Source organism: Polypterus senegalus, chromosome 1 (assembly GCF_016835505.1).
Source record: "Polypterus senegalus isolate Bchr_013 chromosome 1, ASM1683550v1, whole genome shotgun sequence".
NCBI classification, from domain to species: domain Eukaryota; kingdom Metazoa; phylum Chordata; class Cladistia; order Polypteriformes; family Polypteridae; genus Polypterus; species Polypterus senegalus.
The window spans coordinates 205155333-205177109 of record NC_053154.1 but is presented as its reverse complement, the minus strand read 5'-3'; the positions used below and the strand labels follow the sequence as shown (position 1 = coordinate 205177109).

The following is a 21777-nucleotide window of genomic DNA, read 5'->3' as shown; positions in this document are numbered from 1 at the left end:
TGACTTGCACTGCATGGAGTCAACAAGAGAGGTGTATGGTGGAGTGTGTTCACTCTTATGGAGTCATTTAAATGTTCATCTGTCAGTCTTGTTCTGAACTTTGATTTCATGACATTCATGTCAGAAAAGGCAGACTCACTGAGGTATGTAGACCCAAATAAAGCAGACATTTTCAGAGCTGCTTGGTGAAGATTTTTATAGTTATCTGGCTCTACTAAGCTCCAGAAATGCCGAGAATGCTGTTGAGACTGCACATTATTTTGAAGGTTTAGTAATATATAATATATAAAATCCAATTTCTGTCTGTCTGTATGTATGTCTGTCCACTTTTCACGAGAGAACTACTTAATGGATTCAGATCAGGTTTTTTTCTATAATTTGCTTGAGTATTCTGGTTGATTTTGCGACTTCTCTCATTTCGCTATATATCATAGTTCGTTTGTGGTACCGATATATTTGGGCAAACCACACTGCGGGCCAAGGGAAGAGGCCTTCCTCACTCACTCACCAGCTTCAGGGCGTGTTCCTTAACTCCGCTTAGCTAGTGAACAAGAGAACAATTGAATTCAACTTTGTTTGATATTTAAAATAACGTGTTACTTAGGTCTCAATGAGTTTGAGTCCAGATATTCTCTTAAGCGTATGCCACACTGAAAAGATAGATTGCAATTCAGATTGTGGATCGTGATATGATTTTTTTGAAAGATTGCTCACCCCTAATTTGACTAATCAAGTTTTCAAATTTATGTAGGATTCATTAACCCTTTGGCGAGCTACTTGGAAAGGGGTTGTGAGCTACCAGTAGCTCGAGAGCAATATGTTCGAGACCCCTGATTTAGATAGATATCACTTTTCTTCTCGAGCGGTTGTAAAGTTACATTTAATTTCACCTTGGGGTCAAATAAAAGTACTGTATATCTAAACACTTTGATGTATAAAATGTTTATGAAGAAAGTGGAATATTGTGTATTTTTATTTAAACTATCACTCTCAGTACAGTACACGGTTTGATAATATATTTACATTCCTAAATTAGTATCATGATATTCAGAAATGCTATAAGCTGCAAAAAGTTTCTTTAACTGTAAATTTCCATGTAAACATTCCATATTTGGCAGGTTGAACAAACACGGTAAAGAGATTTAAGGAAGAAATTGCTTCATTAATAAGTAATGCACGACAAGCACAACTAGCCAGTCATTTTGGTCAGGCAAGCATGTAGTACAGTTTTACCATGCATTTTGAAAGGTTACATCTAAAAATTCTCACACCATGTGAATGCAGCACACCTGTATTGTGCTTTGTAAGCTGGTTTCAGTTACAGAAACTGCTACTGCAGTGAATATAAGAGGTACCGGTACAACTTTTGGTACAAATATTGATGCATTGTCAGTACTACTGTATATATTACAAACACATTATGCCAATGTAAGCAGCAAGACACATTTATGCTACTATTAAAATCAAATGCAAGCACTAATATAATGAACAAAAAAACATATCAGAAACCTCAACAATTCTACTAGGAACAGTAAACTCTTAACACTTTATATAAATGACACAACATTTTAAAAGATGAAGTAGGAGCTCCAAGAACACTTGGGTAATCTTACATTTCAATAATATTTTCACTTCCCCCAAGTCATTATTGCATGTGAAAATGAGATTATTCAAAATCCACTAAGGCAAAGTGCCATAAATTGGAACAACAGATTAAATAGAGAAACATTATTTTAAAAAAATTCTAACTTTCCATTGCTAGCTAATCTTAAAAAACCCTCATTAAAGGAATAAAAGTAGACCAGGATTTATCTAGTCATTCTTCTAAAATAATGTAGTTAAACAATTAAATATTCCTCACCGCATCTTGTGAGCTTCATCACAGCTTGCCTGGACATGTTGTAATGCCTGCAGAATAGGGGTTTGGTTGAAAACTAAAGGGAAAAAAGAACAGAGATAAGTCTGAAAAACAATGTACTCATATCAAAGTCATTAGAATTATGATAACAGGTTAATTCCGAGTGTTGCTCAGAAAGTTATGTACTGCCAGTCTATAGATGATTTTGACATATTTTTTTAATATTATTAAGGTAATTAGGTATAATATACAACTTATAAAAATAATTTTTGGTATTATGTTCAAAAGTCTGCTGAAATAACAATAAAGTACTTTAGAAAAGTATATTTATTTTCAGGCATCAAAGTATTTAACTCTAGAAAACTTCCATAGGTCTAATTTAATTTCATTCTAGTGGTTTACATGAAAAGCAGTAATTGTTCAGTTTTTTTCACAGCCAGCAAATGACAGTGAAACAGGCACGTGAAAGTTAACACACAAACTTGAAAAAATAAATGTTAAATAGAAAAGTGGCTAATATAATCAGATTTGGTGTAGTATTAAACTTTGGTATCATGTTGAATGCAACCACAAAAATAAAATATTTCAAATTATATTAAAAAAAAAAAAAAAAAAGGAAAACTCATATATTGCTGATATTCTTTTAACATCAGTGTTTTAACTATAATTTGGAAAGGTAATTTCTTTTGCCATATTTGATTTTTTTTTTGCCACGGTCACTCTGCTAAGTTAGAGTGCTGAAAATACATGCATACATGTGTATTTACAAAATATGGATGCAAAGAAACTTATGTCTCCGTCTGTGCAGAAAACTGTTTATTTTTTTCAGTCTTGTATGCAAAGGAAATCAAAAACTCTAGTACCATACAGATACAAAAAAGCAGCGAGTACAGCACATCAACTGTGAAAGGTGCATTGCTCATTCCGAGTCAAAAGGTAGGAGTGGGGTAGAAAAGTGTAGGTTTCAGACTAGTTGTCTATTGGGCTCCAACTGGCTTTTATACAATCTGGACGAAGACGGGACAATGTGCAAGTACTGCTGCAGCAAGCCCAATTTAGCCTATAAACAGATTTTATGGCAGCACCACAGAGTTTCAACTATGAAAATCTACCAGCACACGCTTGACAGCAAATGATATGCAGCAGGCTGCGACAGTATGTTCACTGCAAATAAATATGCCAAAGTATCTGCAATAGTAAGAGGTTTGCAGACAAAAAAAAATGATGCAAAAAGACCTTTCAATTAAAATAAACAGCATATTACCAGAGGAAGAACAACACACAAATGAAACCACTTGTTTTGCTGCAAAAGAAAAATAATATGGACATTTCCCCAATATGACAACAATGTTTTTTGTGCTGAACTAATTTCAAACACTGCTGTAGACCTAAACAAAAAAAAAAAAAAATGAAACTAATAAAGTAATGATGGTGCAACAGACTTCTGTGGTGAACTATTGTGATGGTTGCATATTTTTATTATGCTTTACCAGTAAGACATAGCTTTTACAGAAAATAAAACTAGTAACTTAAACTACATGTTTAATTTTGAAGTGTTTATTTAATGTGATTATAAATGTATAAGCCACTTTACCAGTTTAATACTAGAATTACCACAGCCTACAAAAAAACTTGTAGATCCGGCCCACCTTAAATCCGTTCGCACCTCTCCGCCAGCGTCCTTTGTCCTGTAAATGTGGTGATAAAGACAAGCAGCTGGCTATTCCCCCCCACGACTTAGAATGTGCATGAACTTCTCCCAGCTCATGCCCAGTTTTAGAATGGAAATAACAGATAGTTATTTGGAACACACGCATTTCATATGTGTTCCGTTTCTACAATAATCTGTGTGAACACATTTTTAAAACAGAAATGTTTTTCATATTTTAGTAGTAAATGACAAAATGTAGGAATAAACTATATAATGTATGAAGCCTGAAGTACAAAGATCAAATAAACACTTTCACAAAAGGTTCAATTAAAATACAACAGCTTCCGTGGTGTAGCGGTAAGATTTGCTGACTTGTAATCAAAAGTCCCCGGTTTGATCCCGGCTCACTCCTATATTTACCGTTTTAAGTAGTGAGCTGCTTTTACTGTTAATATTATATAGTACACACATACACTTGATTTGCGTCTGTAGCACACGGTGTACATTTATAGCACTTGTAAAAGTTACCTTTTTTTTCACTTTTATTCTCTCTTAATCACGATCACGATACATACTACCGCCCCCCACCCAGGGATCTGATGCTGTTAGTTTTTATTTGAAACTGGGAATAACTGGAGAGGTGAGTGGTGTTTTGAGACAATGAAACTGGACATTCTCTCATCTGGAGGGATTAAAGCTGACACACAGACGCTGGCGAATTTGCCTTCTTTGTATCTCACCGTCACTTGATTTTTTTTTTATTCAGTTTTATTGAGTGTTCCTGCTCACGCTGAATTAGTATGCACCTTATGGTGTATGATGTCAAAAAAAACCCCCCAAAAAACACAGGTATATATGATATTTGGAATTATTCATTTTATGACCTATATAGTACATTTGAGATAACTTTGTGGCATATTATTCATATTATTCATATTCATTCACATAAAATCTTGCGGTTTGTAATCAGTGACCGCATTTTTTTTCCCCTGATCTTGCCAGTCCCCACATGTTGCTGTATGCTGTTTCTTTTGTACTCCAGGACATGCAGAGGACAGAATAGTACAAAGCAGTAAGTTCAGCGCTATATGCAATCATCAGATTCAAATGTTAACAGTTCACACACATGCAAGGATCGTCCTTCCTACATTTACAACATGTGTACCTGTTACAATGTACACACTTCTCACTATGCTGTGATTTCTATTACACACCTGAAAGAAAGAGACAATATATGTGAAAACATCATCACACTAATGCAATATTATTTGAAAACAAACAGCGTCAGATCGGGTGTGAATTTATGCTGGCGCTATTACTTAGAGTCATATCAGGAGCTTATTCAGTGCGCGCAAGAACATGCAGGTGGCCAGTTGCTGTGTGCTACAACATACTGGCGGTGATCAACGCACATGTACTCTGCAAGGTATTCACAGCGGCCACTAAGAAAAGAAGAGTGTTCATGGCTCAGCTTGCTTGTTTTATTAAAACATGAAAAACGCTTCTTTTTTAACTATGTGTTTACATAGATCGCTGTAGACACGGAACACACATGAAATGCATGTGTTCCAAATAACGATATAGTATTTATAAAAGGTGTGATTTTGCTTGACTTCTCACTCTATACAACTCCAAGCAACTGACACGCAGGTAAGCAGACTTGAGCTGAGAAAACTGTGCGCTGGTGGAGGATGTGATAGCAGACTGGTTGCTGCTTATAAACACATTTAAAGGACAAAAGACAATGATGGAGGGGTTAGAAGCGATTTAAGGTGGGACGGGATCTACAACTTTTTTCGTAGGCTCTGGTAATTCTAGTGTTAATTAATTTAATGAAAATTTTGGGGTTTTTAAGTAGCTGTGTGTGTGTGTGTTCATTGCACAACCAGAACCACAAGTGCCATTAAATGTTTTATTTTTATTAACATTTACTTTCAATTTATTATATAAATGTTTTATAAAACCTATTATTTTGTTTAATATATCTACAAGTAGTTCATTTTAAAAACACTTTTCTGAAAATTATATACAAGCTTGTTTTTTGGTGAAAAGTTCCATTCCATACACTTTAAGCATTTAATTTGAAATGAAAAAAAAAAAAATCTTGGATTTCTTTAAACAATCCAACTAATCGATTAATTGACAAAATAACCAACAGATTAATTGTCAATATAATCATTGTTGCAGCCCTAATGTACTGCACATTTTGTTGCTAAATTAAACAGTTCATTTTGTAAGAGAACTGATGAGCAAAGTCTATCATTACTTTCTAAGGGAGAAAACACTTTTCTTGGCCATATTATAACATAACTATCAGTCTTTACTTGTGAATGGCTACAGGAGTAGTGACTGCACCAAGAGTTTGTCAAGTGCTTAAATTTCTACCTGTATACTTACAGTTCTGCTTGGTGTTAATCAGACTCAGCCTCAGGTTGTCCAAATGCTCTAGGATCTGTTCCAAAGTCAACTGGGCAAGCTTACTGCTTGAACTTCGCAAACTGGACAGTGAGAAAGGGGAAACAAAGAAGTATTAAAAGCTAACATTGACTCTGAAAAATAAATCACAATTAAGACCATTTGAAAAAATTAGCTCTGCAACTAAAAATAAATGTATGTTTTTTACTTGTCAAATAATTTAAGAACTTATGGTACTGAAATTAAGAATTTGAATATGTATTTATATTTCTCATAACTATAAAAAATGGCTCATCACTACATTCAGCTACTGGGCCAGAAATTCAGCTCTACAAATATAAAAATGTACTTCTTTTCAATTTTACATAAAAAAAATTGCAGATGACATCAATAAGCATAAATGACAGTTCTTAAATGGAAGCCCTGCAGGAGCCCCAGCTGGCAGATGGAGAACCGCACCTTATACTTTTATCAGCAAGGGCCCTTCAGTGAGAAGGTGGGTTACACAGAGAAAGAGGGAGTAACAGAAAAATGAGAAAAAATGCATACAGGCTCAAGTGAAGAGATACTTTATTAATATCATCCTACTTTAGCTCTGAGGATTGGGTGCAGAGGACAAGGCTGCCAGTAACTTAGGCACAGACCCATATAATGAGTTACATACATTTCTTTTTTTACATCACATCTGTACTAAATACTAGGCAAGTAAATAAAAATTACATTTTTGGTAGAGCAGCAGCTTTCATTAGAATAATACTGTGACTGTTTAAATTAGAAGCGGAGAGAGACATTTCTAAATGCTAAACCATTTATGGGGGTGCATTATAAAAACACACTACATACAGCCAAAAAAAATCCTTTTCCAACCTTATACACCATAAAAAGACAGATGAAAACTATTATAATTAGCTAACATAAATAAATCAGCAGGTGGCACTCAAGCACTGGTGATATAAAACAAGTTACACTTGCAAAAAACTGTAAATATTACGGTTCAGCACAAATTAGACAAACAAATGAACATCAACCTGACTTAGCATAACTTAAAATTCAAGAAATTAAGTTTGGTCAGATAACTATTGTTTACACACTAAGGTATATTTTCATACTGAGTGTCGCCATTAGAGGAATAGGACCAAGGTAGTTTCTTACAACAGGGCAAAACTCTTCTGACGCAGCCTCATTTTGAAGTGAAATTACACATTTATTAAACAAAGCAGCAGAAACAAATCTGCATTATCAATTCACTTTTTTTTGCCACTAAGGGGTTGCTGGGAATCAGGGCCTAACATGAACCAATAATGCCAGTTCATCACAATGCACAAACAAATATACACCTAAAGCAACAGTAGGCATAGGATTTCACGCACTGAGCAGTCTAACCATTATCAAAATGCAAGCTGTTGCCCTACTTAATCATCTAAAGCTCCAGTGGATTCAGAAAGTATTTCGACCCTTTCTCTTTCTGTACTTTATTGAGTTGTATATTTAATTTAAAATGGATTAATTTGCCATTTTGCCAATTCCATCTACACTCGATAACCTACTACACTCATTTATTAAAAGTCAAAAACTAAAATCTTGCATTCACACAAGTATTCAGAACCTTAATTCAGTATTTTGAAGAAGTTACTTTGGCAGCAATTACAGCTTAGAGTCTTCTTGAGTAAATATGGAAATGCTTTGCATATCCAGATTTGGCCAGGTTACCCCAGTCTTCCTGACAGACCTACTCAAGCTCTGTTACATTGGACAGGAAGCAACAGTAAACTGCCATCTTCAGGTCTCTCCATACGTTCTATGAGGTTTAAGTCTGAATCCTGTCCTGAAATCACCCCAGCATTGCCTTGGCTATATGCTTGGGGTCATTTTCAGGCTGAAAGATTAAATTTTGTTCAAGTTTCAAGTCGTGGGCACTCTGCAGGAAGCTTTCTTCAAGGATCTCTCTGTATTTGGCTGTAATGATACTTCTCTCAATTCTGACCAGTCTCTCTGTACCTGCCGCTGAAACACACCTCCACAGCAAGATGCTGCCACCACCATGCTTCAGCAAAGGGATGGTATTAGGCAGGTGATGATCAGTGTCTGGTCTTTGTCATACATAGTTCTTGGAGTTCTGAAAAACAGTTTAATTTTGACCTCACCAGATGAGAGAATCCTTTCCCTCATGCTATTGGGTCCTTTGCATACCATATGGCAGGCTCCATAAGATTGTCTTCTGTCTAGCCACTCTATCATACATGTGTTATTGATGGAATGTTGCTGACATGGGAGTCCAACTGGTTCTAAACTACTTTCATTCACAAATATTGAGGCCACTGTGCTCCTGCCAACAGCCCAAGCTTAAGAAACGGCTATATATGTTGATATGGCTTTGCCCTGGTCTATGCATCACCACAATGTTATCACAGATGTCGACAGAGAATGGCTTGGTTTTTGCCCTGGCTTTCAGTGTGAATTGTGGGCCCTGATATAGGCACAGGTGTGTGCCTTTCTAAATGATATCCAGTAAATTCAATTTGACATGTTACAAGGATAATTAAAGAAAACAGCATGTGCCTGACCAAAATTTTGGAGTGCCACAACAAGGGATTTGAATATTTAAATAAATGAGAGATTCCAATTTTTGCTTTTTAGTATATCTGTAAACCTTCCTGAAAACATGCTTTTAATTTGACATTATGGGTTATTGAGTGTAGACTGATGAGCAAAAATTTCAAATTGATCAATTTAAAATTAAATCTACAACACAAGTATGCAAAAAAAGAGGTTGAGTCTGAACACTTTTTAATCCATATGCTTTAAAAACATCAACTGAATTTGTATTAAAAATGTTATTTGACATATTATCAATATATAATTTTTTCAGGTGCCGCAACAACTCTGTCCTGTGTCTTTTTCTAAGTTTTGCTATTCTCAACTTCAAAGCCCTAACAAACCACTACTGTTCTAAGCAGTCTTTATTTAAGAAGGATGGCAATGCTCAGATCACAATGAAAATGGTGAACACCCAGGCAAAGTTTCACTGTCTTAATTAACTGTAGATTAATAGAAACACTTGAACACAACTGCTAAAGAGAATGACCCTTTCCTCAGCTTAATTATTAATGTATACTGCTGTAAATGTGTGTTTTAGTTAGCATTAGAAGCAACAAACTCAAGCAAGAACCTCTGGCGTTTCCTTGGAAGACTGTTATTCTTAATTAACAGGGCCTTTATATGTTCAGAAAGCAAGTCTTCATGCTTGGCTGCCCAGTGCCGGAGTATACTGGTTGTAAACTGGTCTTCAGTATGACAGGGTCGACTTAAGACCATTTTTACCATCTCCTCACTTGGCCTATCAGAGGAAAACAAACATAAAAAAGATAATTTGTGTTGAAGTAAACTTAAAATAATGAACCTAAGAAGATTTTTGTTAAAAGTTAATTTAATTAATTAAAACTGTCATATAGAACATCGTACAGAATGAGTATTAAAAAGGATGAATGGTTAGTTTAAACTAATCACTTTGCAACATTATTAAAGCAAATGAAAAGTAAAGGACACATTGCACCTTTGTTATCTTAAAGAAACAGCATTTCATGAAAACTTAATGTTAGAATAAAAGCCAACAAGCTACACAAACCATACAATCAAAAGTTTAATTAGATGCTTCCATCTGCTAAGGGTAAAGCAGCAACCATTTCATTAACAATAAATTAACTATAAAAATAACCCAGAGTCAGCTAGAAAAGTTACTTCAATACGATAAGGAAAACAGATTTTACACGAGGGCTGAAAAATCACATCCAAACTTTCAATCATAACTATGAAAACAGATTAAAAAAATGTGTGTTAAACTTTAACCTGTATATTCTTGTGTAAAACCAAAAAAACATGGCAAATCTGTCTAAATTAAAACTAACAATGGTTTGCATTAAAATCACATAATGGAAAACACCTGCTGCCAATAAATAAATCAATCATTGAAAATCCAACTACTGGGATGTTACAATAAATTATGATTATTAAAGCCATTCAAGAAAAACAGCAGCTCCGCAGGTGCAAAAATTCTAGCGAACAGTCTGTCCTATCTGGTCACTCTGTTAGCTACATCATACTAACTATGAAACTAAAGAAAATCAGTGTTTTGTTTGGGAAGAAGAAAAATAAAACAGCTTTCTGCTACATATACATTTGGTTTCTAGCTTATGTTTTTCCTAACAATTAGCCTAACATTATATTTTTAAATACTAGCACAACCCTTATAATTTCAGTTATACAGTCATACTTTCAAAAACTAAAAAATGACTTTTATTAGATATAAAATGTGTATAGAAAACATTATCAATAAAAAAAATTAATCCAGAAGCAAACTAGAAATATTTACTTTTATACAGCAGTATTCCTTCTGATTATTCACACTTTCTAAATAACTAGGGTCATGAGGTTGCTGGAAAGGGGTGTGTGGCGCTCCCGATATCTATGCAAAAGGACAAAGGTCCAAGTCTTTACAGTCCTGGTGCTTCCTGTCTTGCTATATAGTTTTGAGACATGGATGCTATCCAGTGACCTGAGACAAAGACTGTACTCCTTTGGTACTGTGTCTCACTGGAAAATCCTTGAGTACCATTGGTTTGACTTTCAAGCGGTTGCTCATGGAGTCCCGAATGAGGCACATTACCTGCATTGCGAGGGGGCGTCAGTTATGGCACTACGGCCATGTATATATTTATATACAGTCATATGGAAAAGTTTGGGAACCCCTCTCAGCCTTTATAATAATTTACTCTACTTTCAACAAAAAAGATAACAGTGATATGTCTTTCATTTCCTAGGAACATCTGAGTACTGGGATGTTTTCCGAACAAAGATTTTTAGTGAAGCAGTATTTAGTTGTATGAAATTAAATCAAATGTGAAAAACTGGCTATGCAGAAATTTGGGTATCCTTATAATTTTTCTGATTTGAATGTATGTAACTGCTCAATACTGATTACTTGCAACACCAAATTGGTTGGATTAGCTCGTTAAGCCTTGAACTTCATAGACAGGTGTGTCCAATCATGAGAAATGGTATTTAAGGTGGTCAATTGCAAGTTGTGCTTCCCTTTGACTCTCCTCGGAAGAGTGACAGCATGGGATCCTCAAAGCAACTCTCAAAAGATCTGAAAACAAATATTGTTCAGTATTATGGTTTAGGGGAAGGCTACAAAAAGCTATCTCAGAGGTTTAAACTGTCAGTTTCAACTGTAAGGAACGTAATCAGGAAATGGAAGGCTACAGGCACAGTTGCTGTTAAACCTAGGTCTGACAGGCCAAGAAAAATACAGGAGAGGCATATGCGCAGGATTGTAAGAGTGGTTACAGACAACCTACAGATCACATCCAAAGACCTGCAAGAAAATCTTGCTGCAGATGGTGTATCTGTACATCTTTTTACAATTCAGCGCAATTTGCGCAAAGAACATCTGTATGGCAGGGTGATGAGAAAGAAGCCCTTTCTGAACTCATGCCACAAACAGAGTTGTTTGTTGTATGCAAAAGCTCATTCAGACAAGCAAGATTCATTTTGGAACAAAGTGCTTTGGACTGATGAGACAAAAATTGAGTTATCTGGTCATAACAAAAAGAGCTTTGCATGGTGGAAGAACAACACCTCATTCCAAGAAAAACACCTGCTACCTATTGTCAAATTTGGTGGAGGTTCCATCATGCTGTGGGGCTGTGTGGCTAGTTCAGGGACTATGACCCTTGTTAAAGTCGAGGGTCGGATGAATTCAACCCAATATCAGCAAAATCTTCAGGATAATGTCCAAGCATCAGTCACAAAGTTGAAGTTATGCAGGGGTTGAATATTCCAACAAGACAATGACCCAAAACACAGTTCAAAATCTACAAAGGCATTCATGCAGAGGGAGAAGTACAATGTTCTGGAATGGCCATCACAGTCCCCTGACTTTAATATCAATATCATCGAAAGTCTATGGGATGATTTGAAGCAGGCTGTCCATGCTCGGCAGCCATCAAATCTAACTGAACTGGAGAGATTTTATATGGAAGAATGGTCAAAAATACCTCCATCTAGAATACAGACACTCATCAAAGGCTATAGGAGGCATCTAGAGGCTGTTATATTTGCAAAAGGAGGAACAATTAAGTTTTGATGTAATATCTCTGTTGGGGTGCCCAAATGTATGCACCTGTGTAATTTTGTTATGATGCATATTTTCTGTTAATCCAATAAACTTTATGTCACTGCTGAAATACTACTGTTTCCATAAGGCAAGTCATATATTAAAAGGAAGTTTCTACTTTGAAAGCTCAGCCAATGATAAACAAAAATCCAAAGAAGTAAGAGGAGTTCTCAAACATTTTCATATGACTGTATATATTATGTCTGTAGTTCTTCATATATTACTTATGTTATCCCAGGCTCAAATAGCTTTCACTCAAAACATAAATGATAAACCATCTAAATATATCAACTTATTTTTATTTTGCCAATAATTATTGTGAAGGTTAGTTGAGGCTAAAGGCAAAAAAATCACAAAGACGATCAATCCATTATAGCATGATATTACAAAATAAAAACAACACAAAACAAATTAAAATCTATACATTTCTAAGTACAGTATAATGTAAAGTCCTTATAGCTTTAAGACGATAAGTGAGAGCAGTCTACGTAAATTTCTAATTAACCAAAAAAAAAAAACACAACTAAATAAAACTTGACAAATACCAATAGCAAAAAACAAAGGCTCTATTTTTCTTAAACTATCCTACAGAGAAATATACTTACTTTTCTCTTCTTAGTTGTAGCAAAAGACAAGATAGAGCTTCAGGATGCTCTGCAAAAAAATATACATATTAATCACTTTCAATAAAATGGAATATTTATTATTTTTAATAAATATAAGGTAGTTATCTGTATTATTCCCATGATGAGAAAACAAAAGTAGAACTAAATAAAATTTTATTCCATTGAAAAAGTATGATCCACTAAAATGTGTATCTTTTGACATTGAATGATTTATCATATCTTCCAAAACATACTAGTAACAGAAATGTTTTTACTTTAATGGCAGAATAATCTACTATGTTGATATTTATTTAATTTATTTAATAAATAAAGCAATCTAAAATGCAATCAAAAATTTGAATCAAGTCTCTCAGAGCATGGGAGAACTTTAACTCATTTCTTCATGGCAAACTGCTTAAGTTCAATAAACTAAGTAAAGAGTGCTTTTTAAACACCTGTTAAGACATTGTAATACAGTTCTAAAAAATATTTTTAAGCAAAAGTTTTCCTGGAGGAGCTACATAGTACTTCTACCTAGTTTACACTGAGCTTTTGCTTTAACAATTGCCTCAAGGTCTCCAACACTGAGGCTACATTGAATTATGTGACCAATGATAACCTATCTACCTAATTGGTACATGTTGATACTAAAAACATTGTTTTTCAGCAATCTCAAATATTAAGGTGAAACCTTGTCCACCAAAGCTAAAACAAAATATCTGAACTTAATTGTCGCTGGTGCCTTAACAAGACTAGATAGAGGGAATGTCACATATAGCAGACTACATTTCCTTCAATGTTAGCAAGAGACAAAGTATGCAAATAAGTGCACTGCTTTTGTTAATAATGTGATAGTTCTTGGAAAATTTCTGGAGCTTTTAAGAAAGACATTTATTATTTTAACTGAAGGTGATCTTTTATTTTATCTTGAATGATAGCAGAAGAAGTGCCTAACTGACTAATCAGAGTACCACCCACACCATAGCTGCAGGATCTTAAATCACAGGTTGTCTTTAATCCCACTTGTTAGTTTTCTGTAACTGCCTACTAAAAATCACTGTTGTGTTGTACTCAAAACTTGAGTTATGAAAAAAATGTAAGGTACATAAACATCATTAACTCCTACTGTAAATGGCATTTTAATATCTCCTGATGAAATGCTACAGCAATTATATTGTAAGATTTAAGGGTGGCGTTCAATATTACTGACCACTCTATTCTTTTTACATATGCTAGAAAATGATGTTGGGCTCCAATGCACTGTGTGGTTTAGTTTGTATCTATCAAATCAATTTCAGAATGTACAGAAATGTGCTGACAGTACTACATTATTATATATAGAAGTTACATATGGTACCCCAAAGGGCTCTATACTGAGACCTTCCCTATTTACACTTTACATGTATCTGGTGGGATATGGAATTAGAAAACATAACATTCATTATTACTTGTATGCAGATAACACTTTGATACACCCCTTTTTCAGACCAAATGATATTTGTCCTATAGTGTCCTCAATAAATTGTTTAAACGAATTAAAAGAGTGGGTGGATAGCAACTACTTGTTTTTGAAGACAGAAAAAAAACCCAGAAGTGTTATTTTTGGTGAGATGGAGGTATTAAAAAAACAATCTGTCTGTTTTTAATTCAGCAGGTCTACGGCTGAATTACTTTTACTACTACTAGTTTTACTGAATCAATTTAAGCATTATCTGTTAACAACAGTTTGGCTTTTAAACACACATTACAACATTACCTAAATATAATATAGCATAAAATGTTGGAAAATTAAGAAAGTTTCTAAATACGGAGGACACTGAAACATTAATTAATGCATTTTTGTCAAGCAGAAACCAACTAAAATGCTTTAATCACTGGATGTTCAAATCTTTCTATATTCAAAATCCTACTGGAATAATTATTACTAAAGCCAGAAAATATAACCAAATAACTCATATTCTTAAGTAATTACACTGACTTCCTGTTTAATAACTCCTATTCTAAAGACGATACAACGACTTTCACATTAGCTTAGGGCTAATGTCAAAATGCTCCTTCTTACATACAATTCCATAAATAGCTCGGCCATACTGAACCTATGTGGACTTGTTAAATACAAACCAGAGTGCACTTTAAGATGTCAAAATGCCAAACTATTAAGGGTTCCATGAGTAATTAATAAAACAAAACTGGTTGAGCATTTAGTTACAGAACCTCAAAGCTATGGAATGATCTACCTGCTTATATAAGTGATGCCCCTTCAATCTCAGGTAGAGATGCACCAATGCTACCCATATGGTTATGATATTACCCTCAGGTATTTATACTTTGCAACGGGAGACTAGACATAAAATATAGTAAGTTGCAAAACTGTAAGGATGGAAGTAAATCAGTAGGCGACTGAAATCTGGTTCTGATATACAAGACAGAGAGAGAATGCAGTAGTAGAAAAACTTAAGACTATTGTTTTTCACCAAGAAAATAAGGACACTGTCTGTGCTAAACAATCCCCAATAAACACGCAGCCTTTATGTACCAGTCAGATTTCCTTATTTTTATGCTCATGTGAATGAAAGTATAGATGCTGTGTGCCTTAGTATCCTTTCACCTGTGGATTTTGTTGTCTTACTAGACTGTCCAGCACAACTTATATAATACTGTAGAATGCCCAGGACGGAGTGAGCAGCTAGAGGACATAGGTCTCCAGAACTGTGACTATGTCAGCCTTTGTTGTTTGATTTTTTTTTTTTTTTACCAGTGATGTCAATAATTGTGAAGTAGACTAAGAATACATAAACTCAACATATAAAGTGTTACACAGGATATACACTTTCATCCTTCTACAATTCCTGCAATTTTCTTTTGTTCTTCATTGTTAGTATTAAAGAAACAAAATTATGATGACTGTTATGATGGCAAACACTGTATTCATTGTGTTTATAGTGACAACTCTCTTAATCTAGCTTATAAGTACATAAAAATCTAACTTTGGATACAAAATGCTCTACCACCCAAGGTTTAATTCAGTGAAATGATACTGTTAAAAGGACATCAGCTGGGCATTTCCTTTCAATTAACAAAGTACAGAAAAATAGCAAAAGCAACACCTCAGACATACAGTGGTGTGAAAAACTATTTGCCCCCTTCCTGATTTCTTATTCTTTTGCATGTTTGTCACACAAAATGTTTCTGATCATCAAACACATTTAACCATTAGTCAAATATAACACAACTAAACACAAAATGCAGTTTTTAAATGATGGTTTTATTATTTAGGGAGAAAAAAAATCCAAACCTACATGGCCCTGTGTGAAAATGTAATTGCCCCCTTGTTAAAAAATAACTGTGGTGTATCACACCTGAGTTCAATTTCCGTAGCCACACCCAGGCCTGATTACTGCCACACCTGTTTCAATCAAGAAATCACTTAAATAGGAGCTGCCTGGCACAGAGAAGTAGACCAAAAGCACCTCAAAAGCTAGATATCATGCCAAGATCCAAAGAAATTCAGGAACAAATGAGAACAGAAGTAATTGAGATCTATCAGTCTGGTAAAGGTTATAAAGCCATTTCTAAAGCTTTGGGACTCCAGCAACCACAGTGAGAGCCATTATCCACAAATGGCAAAAACATGGAACAGTGGTGAACCTTCCCAGGAGTGGCCGGCTGACCAAAATTACCCCAAGAGCGCAGAGACGACTTATCCGAGAGGTCACAAAAGCCCCCAGGACAACGTCTAAAGAACTGCAGGCCTCACTTGCCTCAATTAAGGTCAGTGTTCACGACTCCACCATAAGAAAGAGACTGGGCAAAAACGGCCTGCATGGCAGATTTCCAAGACGCAAACCACTGTTAAGCAAAAAGAACATTAGGGCTCGTCTCAATTTTGCTAAGAAACATCTCAATGATTGCCAAGGCTTTTGGGAAAATACCTTGTAGACTGATGAGACAAAAGTTGAACTTTTTTGGAAGGCAAATGTCCCGTTATATCTGGAGTAAAAGGAACACAGCATTTCAGAAAAAGAACATCATACCAACAGTAAAATATGGTGGTGGTAGTGTGATGGTCTGGGGTTGTTTTGCTGCTTCAGAACCTGGAAGGCTTGCTATGATAGATGGAACCATGAATTCTACTGTCTAGAAAAAAATCCTGAAGGAGAATGTCCGGCCATCTGTTCGTCAACTCAAGCTGAAGCGATCTTGGGTGCTGCAACAGGACAATGACCCAAAACACACCAGCAAATCCACCTCTGAATGGCTGAAGAAAAACAAAATGAAGACTTTGGAGTGGCCTAGTCAAAGTCCTGACCTGAATCCAATTGAGATGCTATGGCATGACCTTAAAAAGGTGGTTCATGCTAGAAAACCCTCAAATAAAGATGAATTGCAACAATTCTGCAAAGATGAGTGGGCCAAAATTCCTCCAGAGCACTGTAAAAGACTCATTGCAAGTTATTGCAAATGCTTGATTGCAGTTATTGCTGCTAAGGGTGGCCCAACCAGTTATTAGGTTCAGGGGGCAATTACTTTTTCACACAGGGCCATGTAGGTTTGGATTTTTTTTTCTCCATAAATACTAAAAACCATCATTTAAAAACTGCATTTTGTGTTTACTTGTGTTATATTTGACTAATGGTTAAATGTGTTTGATGATCAGAAACATTTTGTGTGACAAACATGCAAAAGAATAAGAAATCAGGGAGGGGGCAAATAGTTTTTCACACCACTGTAATTAGCATGTGTATGTATTGCTTTTTGAAAGTGGGGATTTTAGTGGAGTCTATTTGCTTTGACTGTTCTAGACTTTGGGTCAAGTGTACAAAAAATAAAACAATCATACAGAAATGCATAGGTTGCTTTCACCTATAAGCTTTTATCAAGGTAAGAAAATGACAAAGAAATTTAAATGAAATTCACTGTGGAATTGGAAGTTCCTCGGGACTTTAGAGGTGTTAGTTATCAGCATTAATTAGCAGGATACTGGGTTAATTAGACCCAGAAATGCCTTTCATACCATTCAGTGTTCAATGTTTTTGTTACTTAGCTCATTTAAATGAACCATTCTCTTTGTTATTAATAGAGGTGGAACTTGCTTACTGGCAACCCTACCCCATTCATGACAAATGCCTTTTTAATCTGCACAAGTTGTCAGCTTTCATCAGTCCCATTCATTAATGTTCAGTGTCCAACCACAGACCCACTGTTTGACTGAATGATTTTTGGGTGGTTCCACACTCTTGACAATGACCTCACAATCTAAGAATTACTGCAAATGTACAGAGTTTACATCAAGTATATTAATGACCAATTGAACAAAATCCTACCCTTGTACTTAAGGTGCTGTAGTATTGGAATAATAGTCTCGAGTGGGATGTTATGAGCTAGGAAAAGCTGCCAGGTACTGTACTGTTCAAATGTCTCCCAGTCGAGGCTCTGAACTGAAAAAAAAGAAAATATTTACCTAATTAGAAAACTACCCATTAAAGAAAACATATAAAATTATCATCAACTTGGTGGCGGTATTGCATTTCAAAAAAAAAAAAAATCCTTAAGTGCAGGTAGCCATTTTATTTTTCTCTAAAATGTTTCAAGAGCATGAGTTTTGATTAGAATTTAACCTTAAAAATATTTTGTTAGTTATCAAAAGGCTTAAAAGTTAAGATTTGGTTTTACAGCCTGGTTAAAAAAAAACCAAAACCAAACTTAACATGAAGTCAGAAACTATTGTGTTAAATGTACATAATCTAAGACTTTTTAAGTGCAAACTGTAGAATCTCATATTCTAGCTGAAATGTTTGCACACTACAAAAAAACTTACTAAGGATGTTGAGCACAGAATCCTTGCGAAACATCACTAGGTTTCCCATCATTACATGACACATCAACTCCTGGAGCTAAAAGAGAAAGATAAAAAGATAAAAAGAGAACAGAGATATAATGTAGAGTATATGCATGCTTTGCCTGTGAACTGACTCTGCAAACTGCATTTCTTCTGTTTGACTTGCATATTAGGTCAATAAAGATAATTATAATAAGGCAGAATTTTAGAAAGTGGCCACGAAAAACCCCAAATTTTGTTTGCTGTATTTAATAAGCTACTTCTGCATGCACTTGGTTATATTACAACTCTTCCAAAGCAGGAATGTGAAAAAGTTTTCACAATTACAGTGATAAAATTAAATGCTTAACTAGTTCAATCTATGTTGGTTCCTCATCCTCTTCTATTCCTCAGTGTCTTCCCTTTTTTCCAGGTCCTTTATCAAACTTGTCAATGACCTGTTGTGTAAAATGAGGCCTATTACATGTGCGCTGGATCCCATTCCCACCACCTTCAAAGACTGCCTTCATGTCATAATTGTTGCTGTTAAAACAATAATAAACATATTCCTCCTTGAGTCTGGGCTGGCTGCTTTGAAAATTGCTTCTGTAACTCCAAAATTACAAATATCCAGTATATCTCTCACTTATCTTTTCACATAAAGTAATTTTAAGGTGTATTGTGGCTTCCTGATTCGCCAATAAATTAGACATCTAGAAAACAGAAGGAACCCTTTGATTCTGTTACACCTTTGAGCATCAATTGGTACTGTCAATCACAATATTCTGTTCAGAATGGTAAGCATGTGAGGTACCTCTGGCTCTTTCTTTGGTGTTTTAGGTTATGAGTTTTGTGTGGGTACTATAAATCAAGCCCTGATCCACCCACATCTGCTGAAGTTCAACCCAAACACACAACCCATACATGCAGCAGTTGTACTTGTGCATTAATTAACCCTACATTCAGTTTACATTTCCTAAGTCAGTACAACAGTCTCTTTTTACTTAATAATAAACAAAATATCAGTCCTCATTAAAGTATAGAAGGATATTTATAAATGGATTTTATTTGCAACTAGCCAAATACCCGCGCTTCGCAGCGGAGTAGTGTGTTAAAGAAGTTATGAAAAAGAAAAGGAAACATTTTAAAAATAATGTAACATGATTGTCAATGTAATTGTTTTGTTATGAGTGTTGCTGTCATTAAGGATTTGATTATCATTATTTGTTTCAATCAGGTTCGCATTTGGAGGATGTGTTGTGTTCAAGTTACATTCTGTATTTGTCTAGTCTATCCCTGATCATCTCATCTTCGTTGTCAACCGTTGTAAAGGTAACAGGTTTCATTCATCGAAGTAATCACTACCCAAATCGGTACTCGTGAATCTAAGATGTTCAACAGGCATTCCCGGTATTAAGTTGTGGATTTGCTTGCGAATATTTAGTGGCAGCGTGTCTATGAATGTAAAAAAGTTTCTCTCGCACTTTTGCTGAGTTTGTGCCAAAAACTATTCTATCCCTGACCATCCCATCTTCTTTTGCATAAGCACAGTCCTTCACCAGTAATTTTAACTCCGTTACAAAGTGATCAAAAGTCTCATTTATACCCTGCGTCTTCTCATTAAACTTGTATCTCGCGAATATCGTATTCGTCATAGGCATGACAAACGCCAGCGGCAGGGTGTCTATGAACTTAATTTAAACTTAAGGTTTACAACATGCTTTGTTTCCGCAGTAGCTGCACTTAAGAATATGCTTGTATCCGTCACTCGTTTCAAATTCTTTTGCTGCCGTCTCAATTGTGTAACGCGTTTTTTGTTCAGTGCTTGTTCTCTGTGTACTGCGTTCACAGTCAGTTCACGTGAGCCGCTCGGAGTACATGCATTGAAGGTTCTCAGCTGTGCTTGTGCTGTCTCATGTGATCTTGCGATGTCCACAGCTTTATTTAATGTTAGCTAAGACCCGGCACTTAAAAGTTTCTCTCGCACTTTCGCTGAGTTTGTGCCAAACACTAGTCTATCCCTGACCATCTCACCTTCATTTGCATAAGCACAGTCCTTCACCCGCGAATATTTAGCGGCAGCGTGTCTATTGGATTGCTGCTGATGGATGGCCTTATATGGGCAGGCACTCAATTACGTGGGAGGCGTGATGATGGGGGATGCAACTCCGCCTCACACGGCGACCGAGCTGCAGGCTATGGCCGTATATATGTATGCAAGTAGGCTCCAGTTATGACCGTTACGCAGAGAATTTTGAAATGAAACCTGCTTAACTTTTGTAAGTAAGCTGTAAGGAATGAGCCTGCCAAATTTCAGCCTTCTACCTACACGGGAAGTTGGAGAATTAGTGATGAGTGAGTGAGTGAGTCAGTCAGTCAGTGAGGGCTTTGCCTTTTATTAGTATAGATAACTTATGTGTTGAGGTCCCAGTCCAGCCACTGACTGAATGGATTCAGCAAGGTAAATTCATATGGGTTTACAAGTCATGGATGAATGGTGACTCTAAATAGTCATGTGATAAGTGTGTGTGTTTGTGCCATGTTGACTGGTACTCTATCTTAAGTTGTTTTATTGTGTGGTGTCTATTTCCACTGCCTCCTGAATGCCTGCACTGGTAGTGGGTGGCTATAAAGAAAACACAACCCAATACAAATATAATGGACATTTTCCTCCTTTCAATGAGTGCTCTTAATGTATAAATAAAATTGAATAGTCCAGGAAGGCATCATCTCAAACATTTGCCAATTACTGATTCACCCAGTGTGTGTACCAATAAAGCGTCATACATTGAGTTAAGGTTCAGTTTAACTTGTGCAGTCTTTGAACATGGACAACTTGTTTGTTCATTACATGAAATAGTATTGTTGCATTATCCTGTTATTACATTTACTGTTAACTGAATGTGATTTTTATACTTAACAGTACTGTTTATTTGATATGTTGAACTAATTATTACTGTGGCTTGAAAGACACAAGCCTTCTTATGCACCTGGGAGGGCATTAACATGAACATGGAAAATATCATAATTTTGAAGTATCTACAAAATGCTGTAATGTACATTCCAAATGCAGAGTCAGGGTGAATCACATGTGCCAAGTTCGATCAATGTAGATAACCTGGGAACAGGCAATCCTATGAAGGTTAAAGTGAACAAATACTGAAGGAGCTCCATAAAGGGGGAGTTGTTACTTTTGTTACCAGTTGGACAAGCTGCTGGCAATTTGTAAATTCTTTGTATTAATATTTAATTTAC

General features: G+C 35.6%; 1 protein-coding gene across 1 annotated transcript in view; it reads right to left on the bottom strand.

Annotated features, from left to right (window-relative positions):
* ints3 (integrator complex subunit 3) overlaps positions 1 to 21777 on the bottom strand; it is a 165526-nt gene that overhangs the window by 28205 nt on the left and 115544 nt on the right. The window contains exons 23-28 of the mRNA XM_039767729.1: positions 18523 to 18598; positions 18029 to 18142; positions 12705 to 12753; positions 9094 to 9261; positions 5907 to 6007; positions 1862 to 1934 (exon numbers count right to left, since the gene is read on the bottom strand). Coding sequence (XP_039623663.1) covers positions 1862 to 1934; positions 5907 to 6007; positions 9094 to 9261; positions 12705 to 12753; positions 18029 to 18142; positions 18523 to 18598 — 581 coding nt within the window. The remainder of the gene's footprint in view (positions 1 to 1861; positions 1935 to 5906; positions 6008 to 9093; positions 9262 to 12704; positions 12754 to 18028; positions 18143 to 18522; positions 18599 to 21777) is intronic.